This window comes from Macaca fascicularis, chromosome 7 (assembly GCF_037993035.2).
Source record: "Macaca fascicularis isolate 582-1 chromosome 7, T2T-MFA8v1.1".
NCBI classification, from domain to species: Eukaryota; Metazoa; Chordata; class Mammalia; order Primates; family Cercopithecidae; genus Macaca; species Macaca fascicularis.
Genome location: NC_088381.1, coordinates 159,395,091 through 159,412,234, shown reverse-complemented (window position 1 = coordinate 159,412,234; position 17,144 = coordinate 159,395,091). Strand labels below are relative to the sequence as shown.

Below are 17,144 nucleotides of genomic sequence, written 5' to 3'. Positions count from 1 at the left end.
TCCCCACACCAACCCCCAAGAGGCTCAGCACCTTCATCACGGGGCCTGGATGACAGAAGAAACTGTGAAGACAGGCCCTCCTTTGAATTAGCCATCCTTCGCGGTGTCTTGGGACCGTCAGATGGAAGGGAGGCCTTTGTTATGAAAAGCAGCACGCAGTCTGTGGAAGGGTGGAAACTAACTCAGTAATGCTGAGTGCTGTCGTCTAATGGAAAGCGTCTTCTGACACTGAGCGTTTTGAGAAATGTCCCGTATATAGATGAGGAAGGGACATAATACATCACTTGATGTAGATTTCTAGTTTCATCACAACCAGACCCAACTTTTGCCTGAGGTTGGAAAATAAATGACACTTTGGAGATTTCCCACATGAATTAATTGTGTCTCTTAGCATTTCTTTTTTTTTTTTTTTTTTTTTTTTTGAGACGGAGTCTCGCTACGTCACCCAGGCTTGTGTGCAGTGGCCAGATCTCAGCTCACTGCAAGCTCTGCCTCCCGGATTCACGCCATTCTCCTGCCTCAGCCTCCCGAGTAGCTGGGACTACAGGCACCCACCACCACGCCCGGCTAGTTTTTTGTATCTTTTAGTAGAGATGGGGTTTCACCGTGTTAGCCAGGATGGTCTCAATCTCCTGACCTCGTGATCCGCCCGTCTCGGCCTCCCAAAGTGCTGGGATTACAGGCTTGAGCCACTGCGCCCAGCCTCTTAGCATTTCTTACAGGGTGCCTTGTACACCATAGAAGTGTCGTAGATTGATTATGCCAGTTTCTCAAATAGGATTTTTGTCCCTGGAATTTGTAAATCATAGGGAGGACCAGCCCAAGACCAATTCACATGACAGAGGGAGACCTGTGTTTAGTGGAACATTATGATTTTATTGGTGTTTTAAGTCAGAAAAGGTACCATTTTGGCCTGGCACGGTGGCTGACGCCTGTAATCTCAGCACTTTGGGAAGCCAAGGTGGGTGGATCACCTGAGGTCAAGAGATTGAGACCAGCCTGGCCCACATGGTGAAACCCTGTCTTTACTAAAAATAGAAAAATTAGCTGGGCATGGTGGCACGCACCTATAATCCCAGCTACTTGGGAGGCTGAGGTGGGAGAATCGCTTGAACCCGGGAGGCGAAGGTGCACTAAGCTGAGATTGCGCCACTGCGCTACAGTCTGGGTGAAAGAGCAAGACTCCGTCTCAAAAAATAAATAAATAAATCAATAAATAAACAAACAAACCATTTTAGGCTGGGCACAGTGGCTCACGCCTGTCATCCCAGTGCTTTGGGAGTCTGAGGCAGAAGGATGGCTTGAAGAGTTCAAGACCAGCCTGGACAACATAGTGAGCCCCTGTCTCTATAAAAAATAACAAAAATGTAGCTGGGCCTGTAGTCCTAGCTGCCTGGGAGGCTGAGACAGGAAGATCCCTTGAGCTCAGGAGTTTGAGGCTATAGTGACCTGTGATGGTGCCACTGCACGCCAGACTGGGTGACAGAGTGAGACCCTGTCTCTATTTAAAAAAAAAAAAAAAAAAAAAAACTACCGTTTTTCTTCGTCTGTCTGTCTTGATGTTTCACATATTTTTCTTTGTTCAGCTTTTAATTCTTCTAATCTTGAAATATATTTGGCTGGGTTGGTTTTATACAATATAACATTTGGGGTCTGCACTAATATGTGATTGTTCTTTTTGGGTGCTAGGAACGGTGAGAATGGAAACAGCATTGATTAAGGGCCTGTGGTGGGCCAGGTGCTCGGGTCAGGGAGCAGAAAGGCGATGTGTGGCCCACCTGAGGTCCTGGCTTAGCAGTGGCAGGATTAAGATTTGACTTGAACCACAACTGCCACAGCACGGCCTCATGGTCACCTAGGGACTGGAGGACAAGATGCTGGGTCGTGGCTGGGAGAGGAAGTGTGGCAGCTGCTGGGAGATGCAATTTCCATTCTCGTGTTTCTTCCCCTAGAGATCCCAGGCCCACAAATCAACGCATCAATAAGCACGTCAACAATGATGTGAACCTTCGCATTCAGAATTTGACCATCTTGGTGAGAAACATTAAGACCTACTATCAGGTAAGGGCAGTTCTGCTGTCAGGAATTCTGATGTGTGTCCATCAGTATCGTCACTGTCACGGTTTTCCCACAGGAGGCCGGGAGGAAACGGTGCTTACGTTTAGGCCTCTTCTTGTTGAAGTTGGTCGCGTTCATGTGAACCCTTCGTTGGGGCGTGTGTGAGGAGGAGATGGTGTGTTGCTTTCCCTTGTTCGGTGAATGTTCTTTGAGCTGGAAGGCCCCAGAGAGGAGCCTCGGTTTGCAGCCTCTGCCCCAGGATTGCAGTTGAGTGGGGACTGGCTGGAACGGGCTGGAATGACCCTGATGTGGTTGTTGTCCCCAGCCCCTGGCTCAGTGATTCTTTATACAGGAGCCATTCAAGGGTTGAGGGAGAGGAGGAACCACAGGAGGGCTATGAAGACCTCAGGAGGCTGAGGCAGGAGAATCGCTTGAACCTGGGAGGTGGAAGTTGCAGTGAGCCAAGGTCGTGCCACTGTACTCCAGCCTGGTGACAGAGCAAGACTCCATCTCAAAAACAAACAAACAAAACCCCAAACCCATCCCAGCCTTGGGAAGGCCAGTTGAGAGTCTTTGATGGTGTTAGTGATCTCTGGCCAACACGGATGGAAATGGACTGAAACTGTGTACCTTGGAGCCCTGGCTTGCTTTTTTTGTTTTTGTTTTTGTGTTTTTTTGAGACGGAGTCTCACTCTGTCGCCCAAGCTGGAGTGCAGTGGCTCCATCTCGGCTCACTGCAAACTCCGCCTCCCAGGTTCACACCATTCTCCCGCCTCAGCCTCCCGAGTAGCTGGGACTACAGTCGCCCGCCACCACGCCCGGCTAATTATTTTGTGTTTTTAGTAGAGACGGGGTTTCACCGTGTTAGCCAGGATGGTCTTCATCTCCTGACCTCGTGATCTGCCTGCCTTGGCCTCCCAAAGAGCTGGGATTACAGGTGTGAGTCACTGCGCCTGGCCGGGAGCCCTGGTTTTCAAACCTTTTCTTAGCAGGGAAACTTCCCCCCTGTATGATTTTTCTTGAGACCCCAGGTGAAGCCCAGTGCACTGTGCTCAGCTGTCTCCTCGGCCTCCAGGGCATCTGTCTGGGTTCCCGGGACCCCAGGGGACACAGATTGAGAACTGCTCAAGAACAACTGCCTCCCAGATTCAGGCCAGCGTTTCACTATACATGTGACTAGACTCCACCTGACACCTGTTCCTCGCACTTGGCTTCCTGGGCTGTACCTTAGTCTTGTTCTGGGATTGGGGAGTATCTTTGGATGTTGTGAGGCCTCTGTTGATGTGAGGAAGCCCTCTGGCCAGCTGTGACTCCCCTTCTGCCCTTGTGCAGTAGTTGCTGGTTCTGGGGTCCGCTGAGGGACTGCTGGGTGGGATGTCAGGCAGAATGTGTGCTGTGGCATTGGGCTTCGTGCTGGGCCCAGTTCCTGTCGAGGGCTGTGGTTGCTGCAGGAGCCCTTGCTTCTGTTTCAACATGAATTTGAAACTGAACGTGAGAGGGAGGGAATGGACAATGGCCTGGGTTTTCTGGGATTGTTTCCATCCCTCTCCCGTTGGGTGGGGGTGCTGGCGTGGTTTGCCTGTGTGGGCCAGTCCAGTGAGCCATCCGTGCTCGGTCCAGAGACCACTGGGAGAGGGGCACCATGGGGTCTCTGGACATTGCGTCTGGGAAGCTTAGAACCAGCCCCATCCCTTTAGTTCCAGATGTCTGAGGAGGGGGCCGAGGGTCAGGGAGAGGCCTGGAGGCCTGGAGGACCGGTGTGGGAGCCTGTGACAGTTGGCTCTGGGGAATGGAAGGGGAGCCACACTCAGCATGGTGTATGCTCTAGGCAGGGGCATTTCTGCTGGTGTCTCCCTCTCGACAGCTGTGCACAGAGGCAGTGGGGCAAAGGCAATGGTGCTGTCAGTGACCTGGGCGTCTGTGATGAGGGCCTGGTGGCTGTGCTGGCTGCTCAGCAGGTGCGCAGGGCATGGACCCTGTCTGCAGGTGCCATTCGTGCCAGGCAGGTGCTTTCAGTGCTGTGTGCTAAGTGCGGGGGGAAGCACATAGTGCTGCAAGTTCAAGAGGCAAGACCCCCGAAGCCAGCCTGCACGCGGGGAGGTGGGGAAGCTTCTTGGAGCGGGTGATACCTGAGTGGAGTTTCAGTGGGCAACTGAGTTTCTAGTTTGGAGGGTCATGGGAGGGAATGGGCAGGGCTGGCCAGAGCCAGCGGTATGGCACCGGGCAGGTGTCTGCATCCCTGTCCTCCCTCCTCCTGCCCTGTGAGCTCCTGGATGAGCTTGGATGTGGTGAAGGTCTCAAATGGAGGTGAGGTTTCTGCAGGTCTTCATGAGTAGCACGGGGCAGGCTCTTGCTGCAAGCTGTTTGGCCATAGAGATGCCATCCTCTGGCCCTGCCAGCCCAGGAGGACTTCTGCTGTTGGTGACCAGCCACTCTGAGGGTCCAACTCTGGGCCGGGCAAAATGGACTTGACCCTCGCTTGAGACTGTGTGGGTTTGAGAAGCAGTTTGCTGTTCTTGGGGTACTGTGCAGAGTTCCAGAAGGTGGGAGGTGGCCACACAAGGTAAAAGATGGCCAGCCCACCCTCAGGGTCCAGAAGGACTTCCAGGTGGAAAGAGGACCCTGCATCCCAGCTCCCCCTCCTTTTGTGCTGGGAGCTCTTGGAGGACCGGTTGGTGTGCGCCAGCAGTCTGGCCCAGCTCAGAGCAAATGGTCAGTCAGTCAGTGTGTGCTGACAGCACTTGCTGCTGACCAGGGTTGGTCACCGCCTCTCAGTCCTGCCCGCTTGAAGGAAGCTGACAAGATGCTTGTGTTCAGGGCTGGCACATTCCGTGTGGACAGTGTTCTGCTGTGTATTTTTTTTTCCTTCCAATTTATGACAAAATAAAGTTCTTGTCATATAGGTCGTACTGTACGTGCTCTTTGTAAACAGCTTGGAAAACAGACAAGAAGCACAAGAAAAGACGCACCCGTTAGCGCAGCACCCAGTGACAATCGCTGTTAACGTTTGTCGTATTTCCTTCCAGTTCTTGAGTGAATGGTTTTTGTTTTATGCCATTGTGGTTGTGGCCATATATACAATTGCGTATCCTGCCTTTTTTCCCTTCCACCTAACATTATGGCGCAAACATAACCGGTTATTATAGTCAAGGGGTGTTCCAGAACGTAACAGCTGCCGCCTGGTCTCTTCTTGGGAAAGTAACCCCGAAGGTCCTGAGGGCTTGGAATTAAGTGGGACAAACGTCGTTGTTTACTCTGACTGGGGTGCTGCGTGGGTGGGCCTCCCTCTCACCTGTGGCTTTTTGGTGGACACGTCAAGTTCGCGCAGTCTGGCTTGGGGTTTTGTCTGCCAGGAGATGGCTTTGTGCCCCTAACTGTCCCCTTCTTCTCTGCGGCACACTGGAGCAGTGACAGTCTGGAAGGCCAGGCCTCTCCTAAAGAGCATGGGCCGTGTCACTAGGATGCTCAAGTTGATCTCTGAAAACCTGGGGAGGCAAAGGGTCCTTGACCTTTTCCTGAGCAGGGCACAGGTCAGCAAGCGGGTGGAAACCAGTGTGGCTGAGATCCCATGCCACCACCGGCATTTAAGCCAGATCCTCCACCTTCCTGGCTTACTGCATTGGACTCTTCTGGGATTGGGGCCCTGGAATCTGCGTTTTCAAAAGTTTCCCAGCTGCTTGAATCTCACCATTCCAACGGGATTGAGAGTGGTGGTTCTCAAAAGTGTGGTCCCTAGATCTGCAGCCTCGCTGGGAGCTGGTTAGAGATGCAGATGTAAGTCGGGAGTCTGTATTTTAACAGGCCCCCAGGGGACTCTGAGGCACATGCCCATGGGAACCACTGGAACCAATGGGTGAGAACATTTCTGGTGATTTCTAGAAGAGTCACATTGAGCTGGATCTCCTGGGCAGAAGGAGCTCAGTCCTCACCAGGTGACCCTTCTCCATCACATATGCCAGATGCATGTCTCATCACCCCAGGGCAGGAAGGCAGGGTCTCAGAATGGAGGAGGGGAAGGAGAGGATGCGGTGACCAGGAGGTTACCAGAGGGAGGAGGGGATGTTGAGGGAGTAACCGGGAAGGGACAGAGAAAGCCAGAGTAGGACAAAGCCTTGGAGAGAGAGCACCTGGGTCAGTCTCTGCATTTTGGAGAAGAAAAGGCTGGCCTGTCCAAGGTGGGGACACCAGCTTTAGGACCGCACCCTCAAATGGGACATCTGCTGAGTAGCCTGGAGGACAGGCGAGGCTGGGCCAGAGCCCCACGCTGCCTCAGCCTGGCTGGCCGGGGTTACCCTGTGTCCTCTGATGCTTGTTTTACTCATTCAACAGCCAACCTCCTTTTCATCTGGCTTTTTAAAAATTTAATTTAATTTTTTGAGATAGGGTCTTGCTCTGTTGCCCAGGCTGGAGTGCAGTGGTATAGTCTTAGCTCACTGCAACCTCCCCCTCACTGGGCTCAGGAGATCCTCTTACCTCAGCCTCCTGAGTAGCTGGGACCACCAGTGCACACCCTACGCCTGGCTACTTTTTGTATTTTTAGTAGAGACAGGGTTTCACTATGTTGGCCAGGCTGGTCTCAAACTTGGGAGCTCAAGCACTCCTCCTGCCTTGGCCTCTCAAAGTGCTGGGCTTATAGCATGAGCCTGTAAGGCTCACGGCATCTGTCCTGGCTTTTTTTTTAAATTAAATTTTGGATTTGTGTAATGGTTTGCTTTTTCCATTAAGAACCTTGAATATTTACATTAAATGCAGATAGTGGAGTCAGGCTGAAAGTGAGGCTGTTCCAGCAGAAGTCTGCCCTGTGCACCAGCAGCTGGCCTGTCTGTGCTCTGGGGTTGTGCCTGGCATCCCATCCCAATTCCCTGCCCTGGACACCTTCAGGCCGGCGCCTTGTCCGGAAAGGGCCTCATTGTCGTGTGAAGTTTCTGAGGTTTCTTTGGCTTTGTGTGGTGGGAAGCACTTCAGATGGTGGCCTGGATACATTCCCTGTGGGTTGATGGAGACGTATGTCTTTGTCATCGAGTCCACACATGGATATCTCATCCAGTGAGATCGGGACCGTTGGATGGATGTGGGGACTTACCCATAGGACTCACTCTGAAATGAGGTGTTTGCTGTTTCTTCACGTGCCTCTCCTCGCCAGGTGCAGAGGCTGCAAGGCTGGGGTCCCACCGTCTCTCTGGGCGGGCTGCTGTCCTCTGAGCCTCCTGAGTGTCCTCCTCCAAGTGAAGGGTGTGGGCCTGAAATGCTACAGCGGCATGGTGGCCAGAAACTGCGAGATTTAGAGTTTACGATCAGCTCAAGGAAGTTTAGCTTTCTGGGTTCCTTGAGCTCGGCTCTCTGACTTCTGGCCTCTAGTGTGGGCACAAGGCCAGAAGCTTCCTTATCTCAAGTGAAACAGAGGAATAAATACAGCCTGGGTGCCTTAGCTTCTCCCAGCCCTTTCTTTTTCCTTTATTGCTTTGAAGAATTAAAAATAAAACAGTACAATTGGTCATAACGAACACTCACATACCTGTCGTTCAAAATAAATACGAACATATGGTTCTATTTTTCCATATTTGCTTGAGACCTTTTCTTTTTTTTTTAAGAAGTAAAATTTTCTGTTAAGATAGACGTTCCCAGCAGCTACTACTAAGCCCTGTTGTCCTTCTCTCCCTTCCTGGGGTTAATACCTCTCATTAATTTGGTGGTATCCACTTAACATTTTATCCTCTTGCTGTGTATATGTGTGTGTTGTATATATATGTGTGTGCACACTATACACGCTTGTGTACGCACAGAGCTTTGTGTGATCTTTAAATGAGACTTCCATAAATGGCAGCACTTTGCCTGTAACTTCTTCCTCTGCTCAGCCTTGTTTCTGAGATGTCAGCCTCTGTGGTAGTTGTATTAGATAAGCATGCTCTGTTTACTAAAAATTAGGATTATCTTTAAGAAATGTGGACATTTTGTTTGAAGATGGAAATTTTTGTCTTTTAATTTTTGTTTTGTTTTGTTTTTGTTGCTGTTGTTCGAGACAGAGTCTTGCTCTGTTTCCCAGGCTGAAGTGCAGTGGTATGATCATAGCTCACTGCAGCCTCAACCACTCAGGCTCAAGCAGTTCTCCCACCTCAGCCTCCTGAGTAGCTGGGATCACAGGTGTGTGCCACCATGTCTAGCTAATTTTTTTTTATTTTTAGCAGAAGCAAGGTCTCGCTATGTTGCCCAGGCTGGTCTCAAACTCCCGGGCTCAAGTGATCCTCCTGCCTCACCCTCTCAAACTGCTGGGATTACAGGCGTGATCCACTATGGAAAATCTTTTGTCAAAAGCAGGAATAGAAGGAAATGTACATTTGACATTGTTGGTGGAAACAACACATTAAACTTGTGGCTCTGTCTTATTTGTGTGGTCTGGAGAGTTTAGTCTGCTTAACTGCTTTAATGGGCAGGGACAGGATTCAAGGGAACTTAGAGTCCGCTCAGGCCATGGCTACTGGTACAAGAGGCATTTGCTTTAGGAGTAACAATACGTTGTATAGAATTTGCAGAGGAGAAATTAGTTTCTCCACTTTTGACTTCAAAGGTTAAAGAGGAGGGCCATATTTTTGATTTTGTAGCTCATGTCCACATTGTGAGGAAATTAGAAATAACATTTTTGATTATAAAAATATATTCTGGCTGGGCATGGTGGCTCACGCCTGTAGTCCCAGCCCTGTGGGAGGCCGAGGCGGGTAGATCATGAGGGCAGGAGTTGGAGACCATCCTGGCTAACACGGTGAAACCCCATCTCTACTAAAAATACAAAAAAACTAGCTGGGCATGGTGGTGGGCGCCTGTAGTCCCAGCTACTCGGGAGGCTGAGGCAGGAGAATGGCGTGAACCCAGAAGGCGGAGCTTGCAGTGAGCTGAGATTGCGCCACCGCACTCCAGCCTGGGCGACAGAGTGAGTCTTTGTATAAAAAAAAAAATATATATATATATATATATATATAAAATATATATATGTTCTTACTATATATATATTCTTTATATATATTCTTACTATATGTATTCTTTCTCTCTATATATATATTCTTACTATGGATTAGGAAATAGAAAGAAAGTTAAATTCACCTATTATCTCAACACCTAGGGATACCACTGCCAGCATTTTGGTACTTGTGCTTGCTTTGTGTGTGTGTGTGTGTTTCTGAAGTGTGGCTCGTATCATTATACTGTTTGTAACCTGCCTTTTTTTCATTTACCATGCAGTGAGCCAGCTTTTCCCCACCATTAAATACTCCTTCATAATATGAATTTTGGTGTCTGTAACATTTTATCGTGTGGATGTGACTCCTATCATTGTCTCAGAATCAGAAACCATGCCGCTGTGAACATACTTGGTACATAAGTCATTCAACACATGTTCTTATTTCCTTAGCAGGGAGTTCCTAGGTCAAATGACATGAATACTTTGAGAAGTTTTGCTACTTATTGCCAAAATAGCCTTATTTATAGGTTTTTTTCCTTTTCTTTGGTCAATTGCCCATTTGTGTTCTTCACCCTTTGTGATTGCATTTGTTAAAATGTAGCTGTTTTAACAAATTGCTATTGCATGCTGAAGATTCTCGAGTCCCCGCCAGGCTGGCAAGGTCCTGAGGCTGTGTTTGTGATGTCTGGGTGGACTTCGTTTGTGTTGGAGGATCTTGAGTGTTTTTGGGATCTCTCCAGCAGGACTGCCTGAGGGAATCGTAGGGGCGTTAGAGAACAAGGCAGCCATTAGGGGCAGGGCCTGGCTGTGGCTGGGGGTCCAGCCCAGGCCTGGGCTCCATCCCCACATCGGCAGCGGGAGCTTTTGTGGACCTGAGCATCCGGAGGTCACAGTCAGCTTCCGTGTGAAGGTTTGCAGTCCGTTCAGAATTCAAGAGCGAACCCTGAACCCTCGACTGCTGGGAGGTGCGCCTGAGGAGGGCAGTGGTCTGCGGGAGTGGGGGGAGCCCTCGTCCTCCTCCCATCCCCCATTCCCTAGCTAGCGCTTGTCTAGTAGAATAAGGAAATGCAGGATGTGGAAGCTCTGGTGGCCCAGAGGTGGGTGGGACTTGCCAGGTTACCGGCTCTTACTCTTTCTCTTTCTTGTCCTCTCCATGCCCGAGATGCTCACGTTTTGTGGGGTGGGAGAGTAGCCAGGTAAATCAGCTGCAATAACACCTGTGTACTCAGGACACGGAATATGGCCAGACACAGGCCTGGGGAGCAGGGATCTTGGAGAGCTTTCTCAGGGGAGATGTCTGCCTGCGGCGGGCGGGTTGACTGGCAGGGAGGTGGTGTCCTGCAGAGCTTTGGAGACATAAAACAGCCCAAAGGTTGGGGCATCTCTTGGGGGGTATGGGGGTGAGGCTGCAGGCTGTGCTTAGGTGTTTAGGAATCTGTACTTTTTGTTTGTTTGTTTTTTTGAGACGGAGTCTCACTCTGTCACCCAGGCTGGAGTGCAGTGGCGCCATCTCGGCTCGCCGCAACCTCCGCCTCCCGGGTTCAAGTGATTCTCCCACCTCAGCCTCCTGAGTAGCTGGGATTACAGGCACCTGCCATCATGCCCGGCAAATTTTTTATATTCTTAGTAGAGATGGGGTTTCACCGTGTTGGCCAGGCTGGCCTTGAACTCCTGATCTCAGGTGATCCGCCCACCTCATCCTCCCAAAGTACTGGGATTACAGGCGTGAGCCACCGAGCCTGGCCTAGGAACCTGAACTTCTAAAAGAGAAAGCTTAGGAAAGAAAACTCCTGCTCCTGTTAGGAGAATGCATAGGTGTTGGGAGGGGTTGGCAGGTCGCGGGGCCCTGGACTGAGGCCACAGCAGCAGAGAGAAGGATGAGCTCTAGGAGACTCCATGGGGATCCAGCCCAGATGTGGGAATCCCGGGGTGAGGGGTCCCTGGGTTCCTGATGTGACGTGGGGGTGGGTGTTGGTGCTGCTCTCTGGGTGAGCCTAGGGCTCTGGGTGAGGAGAAGTGGGCTCAGTGGGGAGCAAGCCAGCTTGGTGTCACTGGTGTCGGGCAGGTGGAGCTGAGCGTTCCCGGCTAGGCATGCAGATGGAAGCCATGGGGAAGAGTTGGCTAGAGAGTCACAAGCAGGCGTGGGGGATGAAAATTGCCCACGGCCGAGGAGGTGGGAGCAGGCCCCAGGGTTAGGGTTGGGCAGAGCACATGGGACTCCCCAAAGTGACAGGAGTCCCCCAAGTGGGAGGACCGGAGGGAGAGCGGGCTGCAGAGAGAAGCCCTGAGGAGAGAGGGCACCAATACACAGGGCTGCCCGTGGTCCAGCAGACCACTCAGCTGTGGGCGGCTCAGTGCCCACCTGGCGCAAGCACCCTAGGAGAGCAGGAACGGCCGTCCGGGCCCGATACAGTCTTGCTCTGCAGCAGACCTGCGCGCCTCCCGGGCTGCCGGCTGGTGGTGGCGGCTTCCTGATCAGCCAGACCAGAGGGCCGCAGTTCTCAGGGCCACTAGAATCCCCTTTTCCACACTTAACAAAAGGCCTGTACTCCCAGCCTGTGCTGCTCCCTGCCTTGCTGGCTCCTGCTGCTTGTATTTCTTTCAATTATTTATTTTACCTTTTTATTTATTTTTGAGACAGGGTCTCACTCTCTCACCGACCCTGGAGTGCAGTGGTGCGACCATAGCTCATTGTAACCTCAAACTCCTGGGCTCAAGCGATCCTCCGGCCCCAGTCTACCAAGTAGCTAGGAGTACAGGTGCGCACCACCGTGCCCAGCTAATTATTTTTGAATGTTTTGTAGAGATGGGGTCTCACTGTGCTGGCCAGGCTACTCAAACTCCTGGGCTCAAGCAGTCCTCCTGCCTTGGCCTCCCAAGGTGTTGGGGTTACAGGCGTGAACCCCCATGCCAGCCAGTGTTGGTGTTACAAGCTCAGTGGTTCAGCTGTTGGCCAGGGGTGGAGCAAACGGGCTGAGGACTTGGTGATGTGCTGAACGCCCAAACCTCTTGGGAGGCAGGTTTGGTTTCTGTAAGCTGTTAGAGTGCCAGTTGGACTTGTTTTCCTTTCTTTTCTCTCCTTTTTGTTGTCAGAAGAAATGCTGTCCAGGCATATCAGATAGCAGCGAGGAACTGTGGGACTCAGATCTGTGGCCATATCAAAAGACTGAGAGATGAATGGGAGGGAGCTTAACCTTTTCTGAGTGCCCTTGCTGGGGACTTCAGAACCTCGTTGTATTTCACTGTTACTTCGGTGTTATAAAGAAGAAATTACCGTCTCCATTCTACAGATTAGGAAACCAAGGCTCATGGAGCAAGATCAGGAAACAGCCTCAGAAAGCTGCAGGTTTTCTTCATCACTGGCTGCTTGGAGAAGCTTCTTTCTACAAGCCAGGCTTTCTAGAATCATGTAGGGAGGTAACTTGCTGCAGGTGGACCTGCTGCCCTGTAAAGGCTGGCAGGGCCAGTCAGGATCTGCACCCGCAGTGGGGCGGGTGGTGCAGCATGCGATGTGCCCTCAGCTGGGAGTGTGGGCTCCCGTGATAACCAGGCTTCACACCAGCCTGGAGCCCAGAGGAAGGGACTGGGTTGCTTCAGGCACCTCTGAAACTTCCGGGGTTGGGCGGAGGGTGGAACAGGGAGCAGCTGGCCTCAGACTTCACCCTTCACCCCAGAGTGGCAGGAAGCAGAGATTCAGGGCTAATTGCAGGGGTTGCGGAGGGCGAAAGGTGGGCTTGATGTAATTAGCAGAGTTGGAGTTCAGCCAGGGCAAGGAGATGGAGAGAAAGTGTGTGTGTGTTTGAGCGTGTGTGTGTGTTTGTGTGTGAGAGTAAGTGTGTGTGTGTACACAGTCTTTCTGTTCTCTGAGGGTTCTTTCTCTAGGACTCGAGTCAAGACCTTGATTTGCTGGGGCTTCCCTCCTGTCCCAGGAGCGGCCACCCTGTCCTCTGCCTTTGCAGGAAGGAGGTTTGGCTCAGGAGTCTTGCTTTCGCTCCTGGTGTTGGGGGTGTCAGCCAGGCCCCTTGACTGACCCCTTGCCTGGGCCTGTTGGGCACAGCACCGAGCCCAGATTCTCAGAACGTGCAGCCTCAAAGGGTCTCCTCAGAGACCTGCCCACTTCCTGACTTTGACACACCGGGACGTCCCCCAGGTCCCTCTCCCTCCCCAGTTGTTCCAGAATCATGTTTCTGATACAGGTTATCTTACCATGTCAAGTATTGACTTTTTCACTGTTTGCTCAAGTTTTTTTCTTTCTTCTTTTTTTGGAGATAGGGTCTTGCTCTGTGTAACCCAGGCTGGAGTGCAGTGGTGCGATCACGGCTCATTGCAGCCTCGACCTTGATCTGCCAGGCTCAAGCAATCCTCCTGCCTCAGCCCCCAGAGTAGCTGGGACTACAGGCATGCACCACCACTTCTGGCTAATTTATGTTTCTGATTTTTTGTAGAGATGGAGTCTCTCTGTGTTGCCCAGGCTGGTCTCGAACTCCTGAAGTTGTTTCCTAATTCATGGCCATTTATTTACAGAGCTGTGTGTTTATGAGCCCATCTTGGGAGCACAAAGTAAGCAACAAAGCTTCTGGGAGTGGAAGCTGAGTGATCCCCTGATTAGAGGGCAAGGAGTCTGAATTTGTGCTTCCAGAAAGATTATGGCTGAAACGATGAGTGTTAAGCTTGCAGAAGCCAAGCGTGAGCGGTGTTGGTGTTCCCGGTGCTTGTCGGGCTCATTCTTAGTTAGGTCTCGTTCAGTTCTGATTGAAAGCTGCGCTTATGGGTGATGAGTGTTGTGGGATTCGAGTGATGCGAGCGTGAATGAAGGTTGGAAACACAGCTTACTTTATGGACACACCCTAAACGCCAGAGTGGGAGGAAGTGGCAGGAGGGACCAGTTCCTTTTGTGACAGAAAGGAGAGGAATGGATTTCTCAAGTCGTTAAAAAGAAAAAACAGAGGTTTCTCCTTTGCCTTGGGTTTGGTGTTAAATGCCAGGATCAGCGTGTTTGATGTTCTCACTGGTTTGTCAGAAGGAGTTTCTGAAGAAGAACTTGCCCAGGCAGGCTCTGCCTCTCCGTGAAGCCGGCTGCGTGGCTCCCCTCCAGGGCTCGGAACAGTTTTTGTTATTCAGCTGTTCTTTTGGGAATGGCAGAGATTCTCTGCTGCTTCGCCTTGGCATCCAGGGCCCCTTGGTCCTTCACGATATAATTGTTGTGATGTAATTGTAGCCTTGTTTTTCTAGTAATGAGAGCAATGTTGAAGGAAAGAGGATGAGGAAGTGCTGGTCTTAAATTGGTGGTTTCAGCCAGGACTGTAGAAGGTGAAGGGGCCGCACTGTACCCCCAGTTCTGAGTTGGTGGTGTTTAGTGGGGAGGCAGAGGTGTCAGATAAAGAGTCAAGGCTGCCAGGTTCCACTGCGAGGCTTCTGTCGGTTGGGGATTGGGTTTCGGGGAGGTTAAGGGTTGAGGGGTGGTATTCTCCACGTAGGGGCGTTCTGTAGGGGAAGAGACGGGCACACTGCAGCTCCAGGGAGAAGCCTCCTGTTGCTTCCTTCAGCTGCAGCTGGGCAAGCCTGGCCTGGGGTCTGGTGGCCTGGGGAGGGAGCAGGCAAGTTTGCCTTCTCGGCTGGGGGACGAGGAGGTTAGCCACTGCCTGGTGGAAGTGGGTGAGCCAGCTCTGTGGGGTGACTTCTTTGGTTACCTGAAGGCCAGGAAGGTGAAGCCAGAGAACAAGGTGGGATGGGAGGTGGGAAGGCAGGAATGATGAGTGCTCTGCCACTGTGTCAGCTTGGGTCCCTGAACTCTTTCCCTGGTCCACAAGCTTGTGTTCACTGTTCCCAGCAGTGTGACTTAGGGTGCATCGGTCCAACGTCACCCCTAGAGCAGGGGTAAAAATTACCTTATAGGTGGTTGTGAGGCTCAAATGAGGTCACGAACCGTTTCCTGAGTCAGTGAATAATAACAGTGACAGCTCTGGGTCCCAGCCTGACTCTGCAGGGGATGCACTTGTTCACCTGTGTTCTACAGGCAGAGGGGGCAGTTACTTGCAGATAGGGGACTTGGGAGGCAGGAGACACAAATTCAAATAGAAATGGAAAAACAACCATGAGCCTCACCATCCTTAGAGGCACAAGGTCGAATGGCGGGTTCCTTTGAGCGCATCCCTCAGATTTGTGGCCTTGGGTAAGTGACTTCATCTCTGAGAGTCTTCCTTGTTTGAAAAGTGGAGATATTAATAGTGCCAGCCTGGGAGGGTTGTAGGAGGGGTTCTATGAGGGCCTGGTACTCAGGGGACACGTGGGTGGGAGGGGAGGATGCCCACCCCTCTGGCAGCGGGGTGGCGGGCAGGCCTCCCACTCCAAGCCCCCTCCCCTGGCCGCTCTGCGTTCGTCTGTCACTGAGCAGATTATCCAAGGACCCCTCCCGGAGTAATGTGCTCTGATTCATTTGGATTAGTCTCACGCGTGTGCACGTGTGCCTGTCTCTAGCCCGGCACATTTTTCTCCTGTATGATCGTTTTATTTTAAGCTGAGTGACTTACACATATTATCTCATCAAAGGAAGCCTCACGATTTTATCCCTCACCAGCAATAGAATTCCTTAAAAGCAGGCACTGAATCTTTTTGTTTGTCTGTCACCGCACCAGCATGGAAATGTGTCTGCCGTCAGTCAGCATGTGTTAATGACAAGATACCTAATGATAGAGGCCACCATTCAGTGGAGTAAATAATTCAGAGAATAAGTCATTACAATCGGGGAACACGGTGTTGCACCAGGCCTGGACTGGGAATCCTGTCTCCAGGTTAAAATGACCCTGCAAAGGCCTCCCGACCTGCTGCCCTTTCTAGACTGTTGAGTAATTAGAGGATGGGGCCTGTCTTGTTCCTCTGTGTCCCTGACACATGGCAGGGACCCAGGCCCTGACTCTTTAGGGGGTAAACGGGGGTAAACCGGTATGGAGGTGCAATGCAGTGAGGGGGCTGGGCTGGAGCTTAGTCTCCCCTACTGTTTTCACACAGACCTGTAGGCTTTTCATGTGGTGTTTGCTTTGTTGATGGAAATGCCATATGTCAGGTACCGGGAGGGAGGCCCAGTCCCTGAGGGGTGGAAATTAAATTGATTGTTTTCAACTTTGTCTAGCCAGCTTGGCTCCCCTGAGCGTTCTAAGGTTTAGGCTGAATGACTTTAAAATTTTAAGACTAAAATATTTGCCTCCTTTCCAAACCTTAATAACCAAACAGGCTCACCTTCCTGCCCAGCAAGTCAGATTTACAAAGCCTTTAAAGTGTGGAATTGTGGCTAAGGGACAGAAACTCCCGAGCAGTTTGGCACTTTTTGTGCTCAGTCTGTCTTCTAGCACCCTGTTTTTGGGGTGAGAATGTGTGGCATTCAAATTTTATGGAGTAGAGCTTACGAAGTTGATTTCTTTTCTTATATTTTCTTTTTCTTTTTTTGAGACGGAGTCTCGCTCTATCGCCCAGGCTGGAGTGCAGTGGTGCGATCTTGGCTCACTGCAACCTCCACCTCCCGGGTTCAAGCAATTCTCCTGCCTCAGCCTCCTGAGTAGCTGAGATTACAGGTATGGGCCACCATGCCTGGCTAATTTTGTATTTTTTGATAGAGACGGGGTTTCACCATGTTGGTCAGGCTGGGAAGTTGAATATTTCAGATGGAAATGGACTAAGTTGCAGAGGCGAGTATCCCATGCTTACATGCCAGAAGAAAGAAGCGTTGGTGGTTTCTGAGAACTCTGGGCTATTTTGCTAACCACCTGGGGCAGTTAATCCAAAACAGGTTGTCCAGACCTTCAGAGGAAGCCAGATGGGGGCTGAGGTGTGGGCCATCTGGGAAGGCGCTTCTGTCTGTACCCCTTCTCCTACCTTACCCTTGTTTCTTCCTTTGGTAGGTAGAATTCGCTCAAGTTGCATCTACCTCATCTGCCCCTCTGCCTGCAGGGCTGGGGGGTTAGGGGGTGTGAGGGGGCTCCCATCCTACTTACAGGCAGAACAGCTGGCACCTGGATCTGTCATCTCCCAGCTCAGCTTCTCCCAGGGCGGCTCCTCTTGTCCTCCAGGGCCACCCTGACACTGGTGTGACCTGGGGCAAGTGGCCCAGCCCCTCCTAGCCTGTTCCTCCTTTGTCAGA

General features: G+C 51.4%; 1 protein-coding gene across 11 annotated transcripts in view; it reads left to right on the top strand.

Annotated features, from left to right (window-relative positions):
• CCDC88C (coiled-coil domain containing 88C) overlaps positions 1-17,144 on the top strand; it is a 149,728-nt gene that overhangs the window by 7,549 nt on the left and 125,035 nt on the right. For 7 of the 11 annotated variants that reach the window (XM_005562032.3, XM_005562034.5, XM_045396883.3 and 4 more), the window contains exon 3: positions 1,953-2,061. The exons of 3 other annotated variants lie outside the window; for them this stretch is intronic. In XM_005562032.3, coding sequence (XP_005562089.3) covers positions 1,953-2,061 — 109 coding nt within the window. Of the gene's footprint in view, positions 1-1,952; positions 2,062-14,986; positions 15,183-17,144 lie in introns of those variants that run through there. One more of the 11 variants, XM_065549238.1, reaches the window with a different exon arrangement.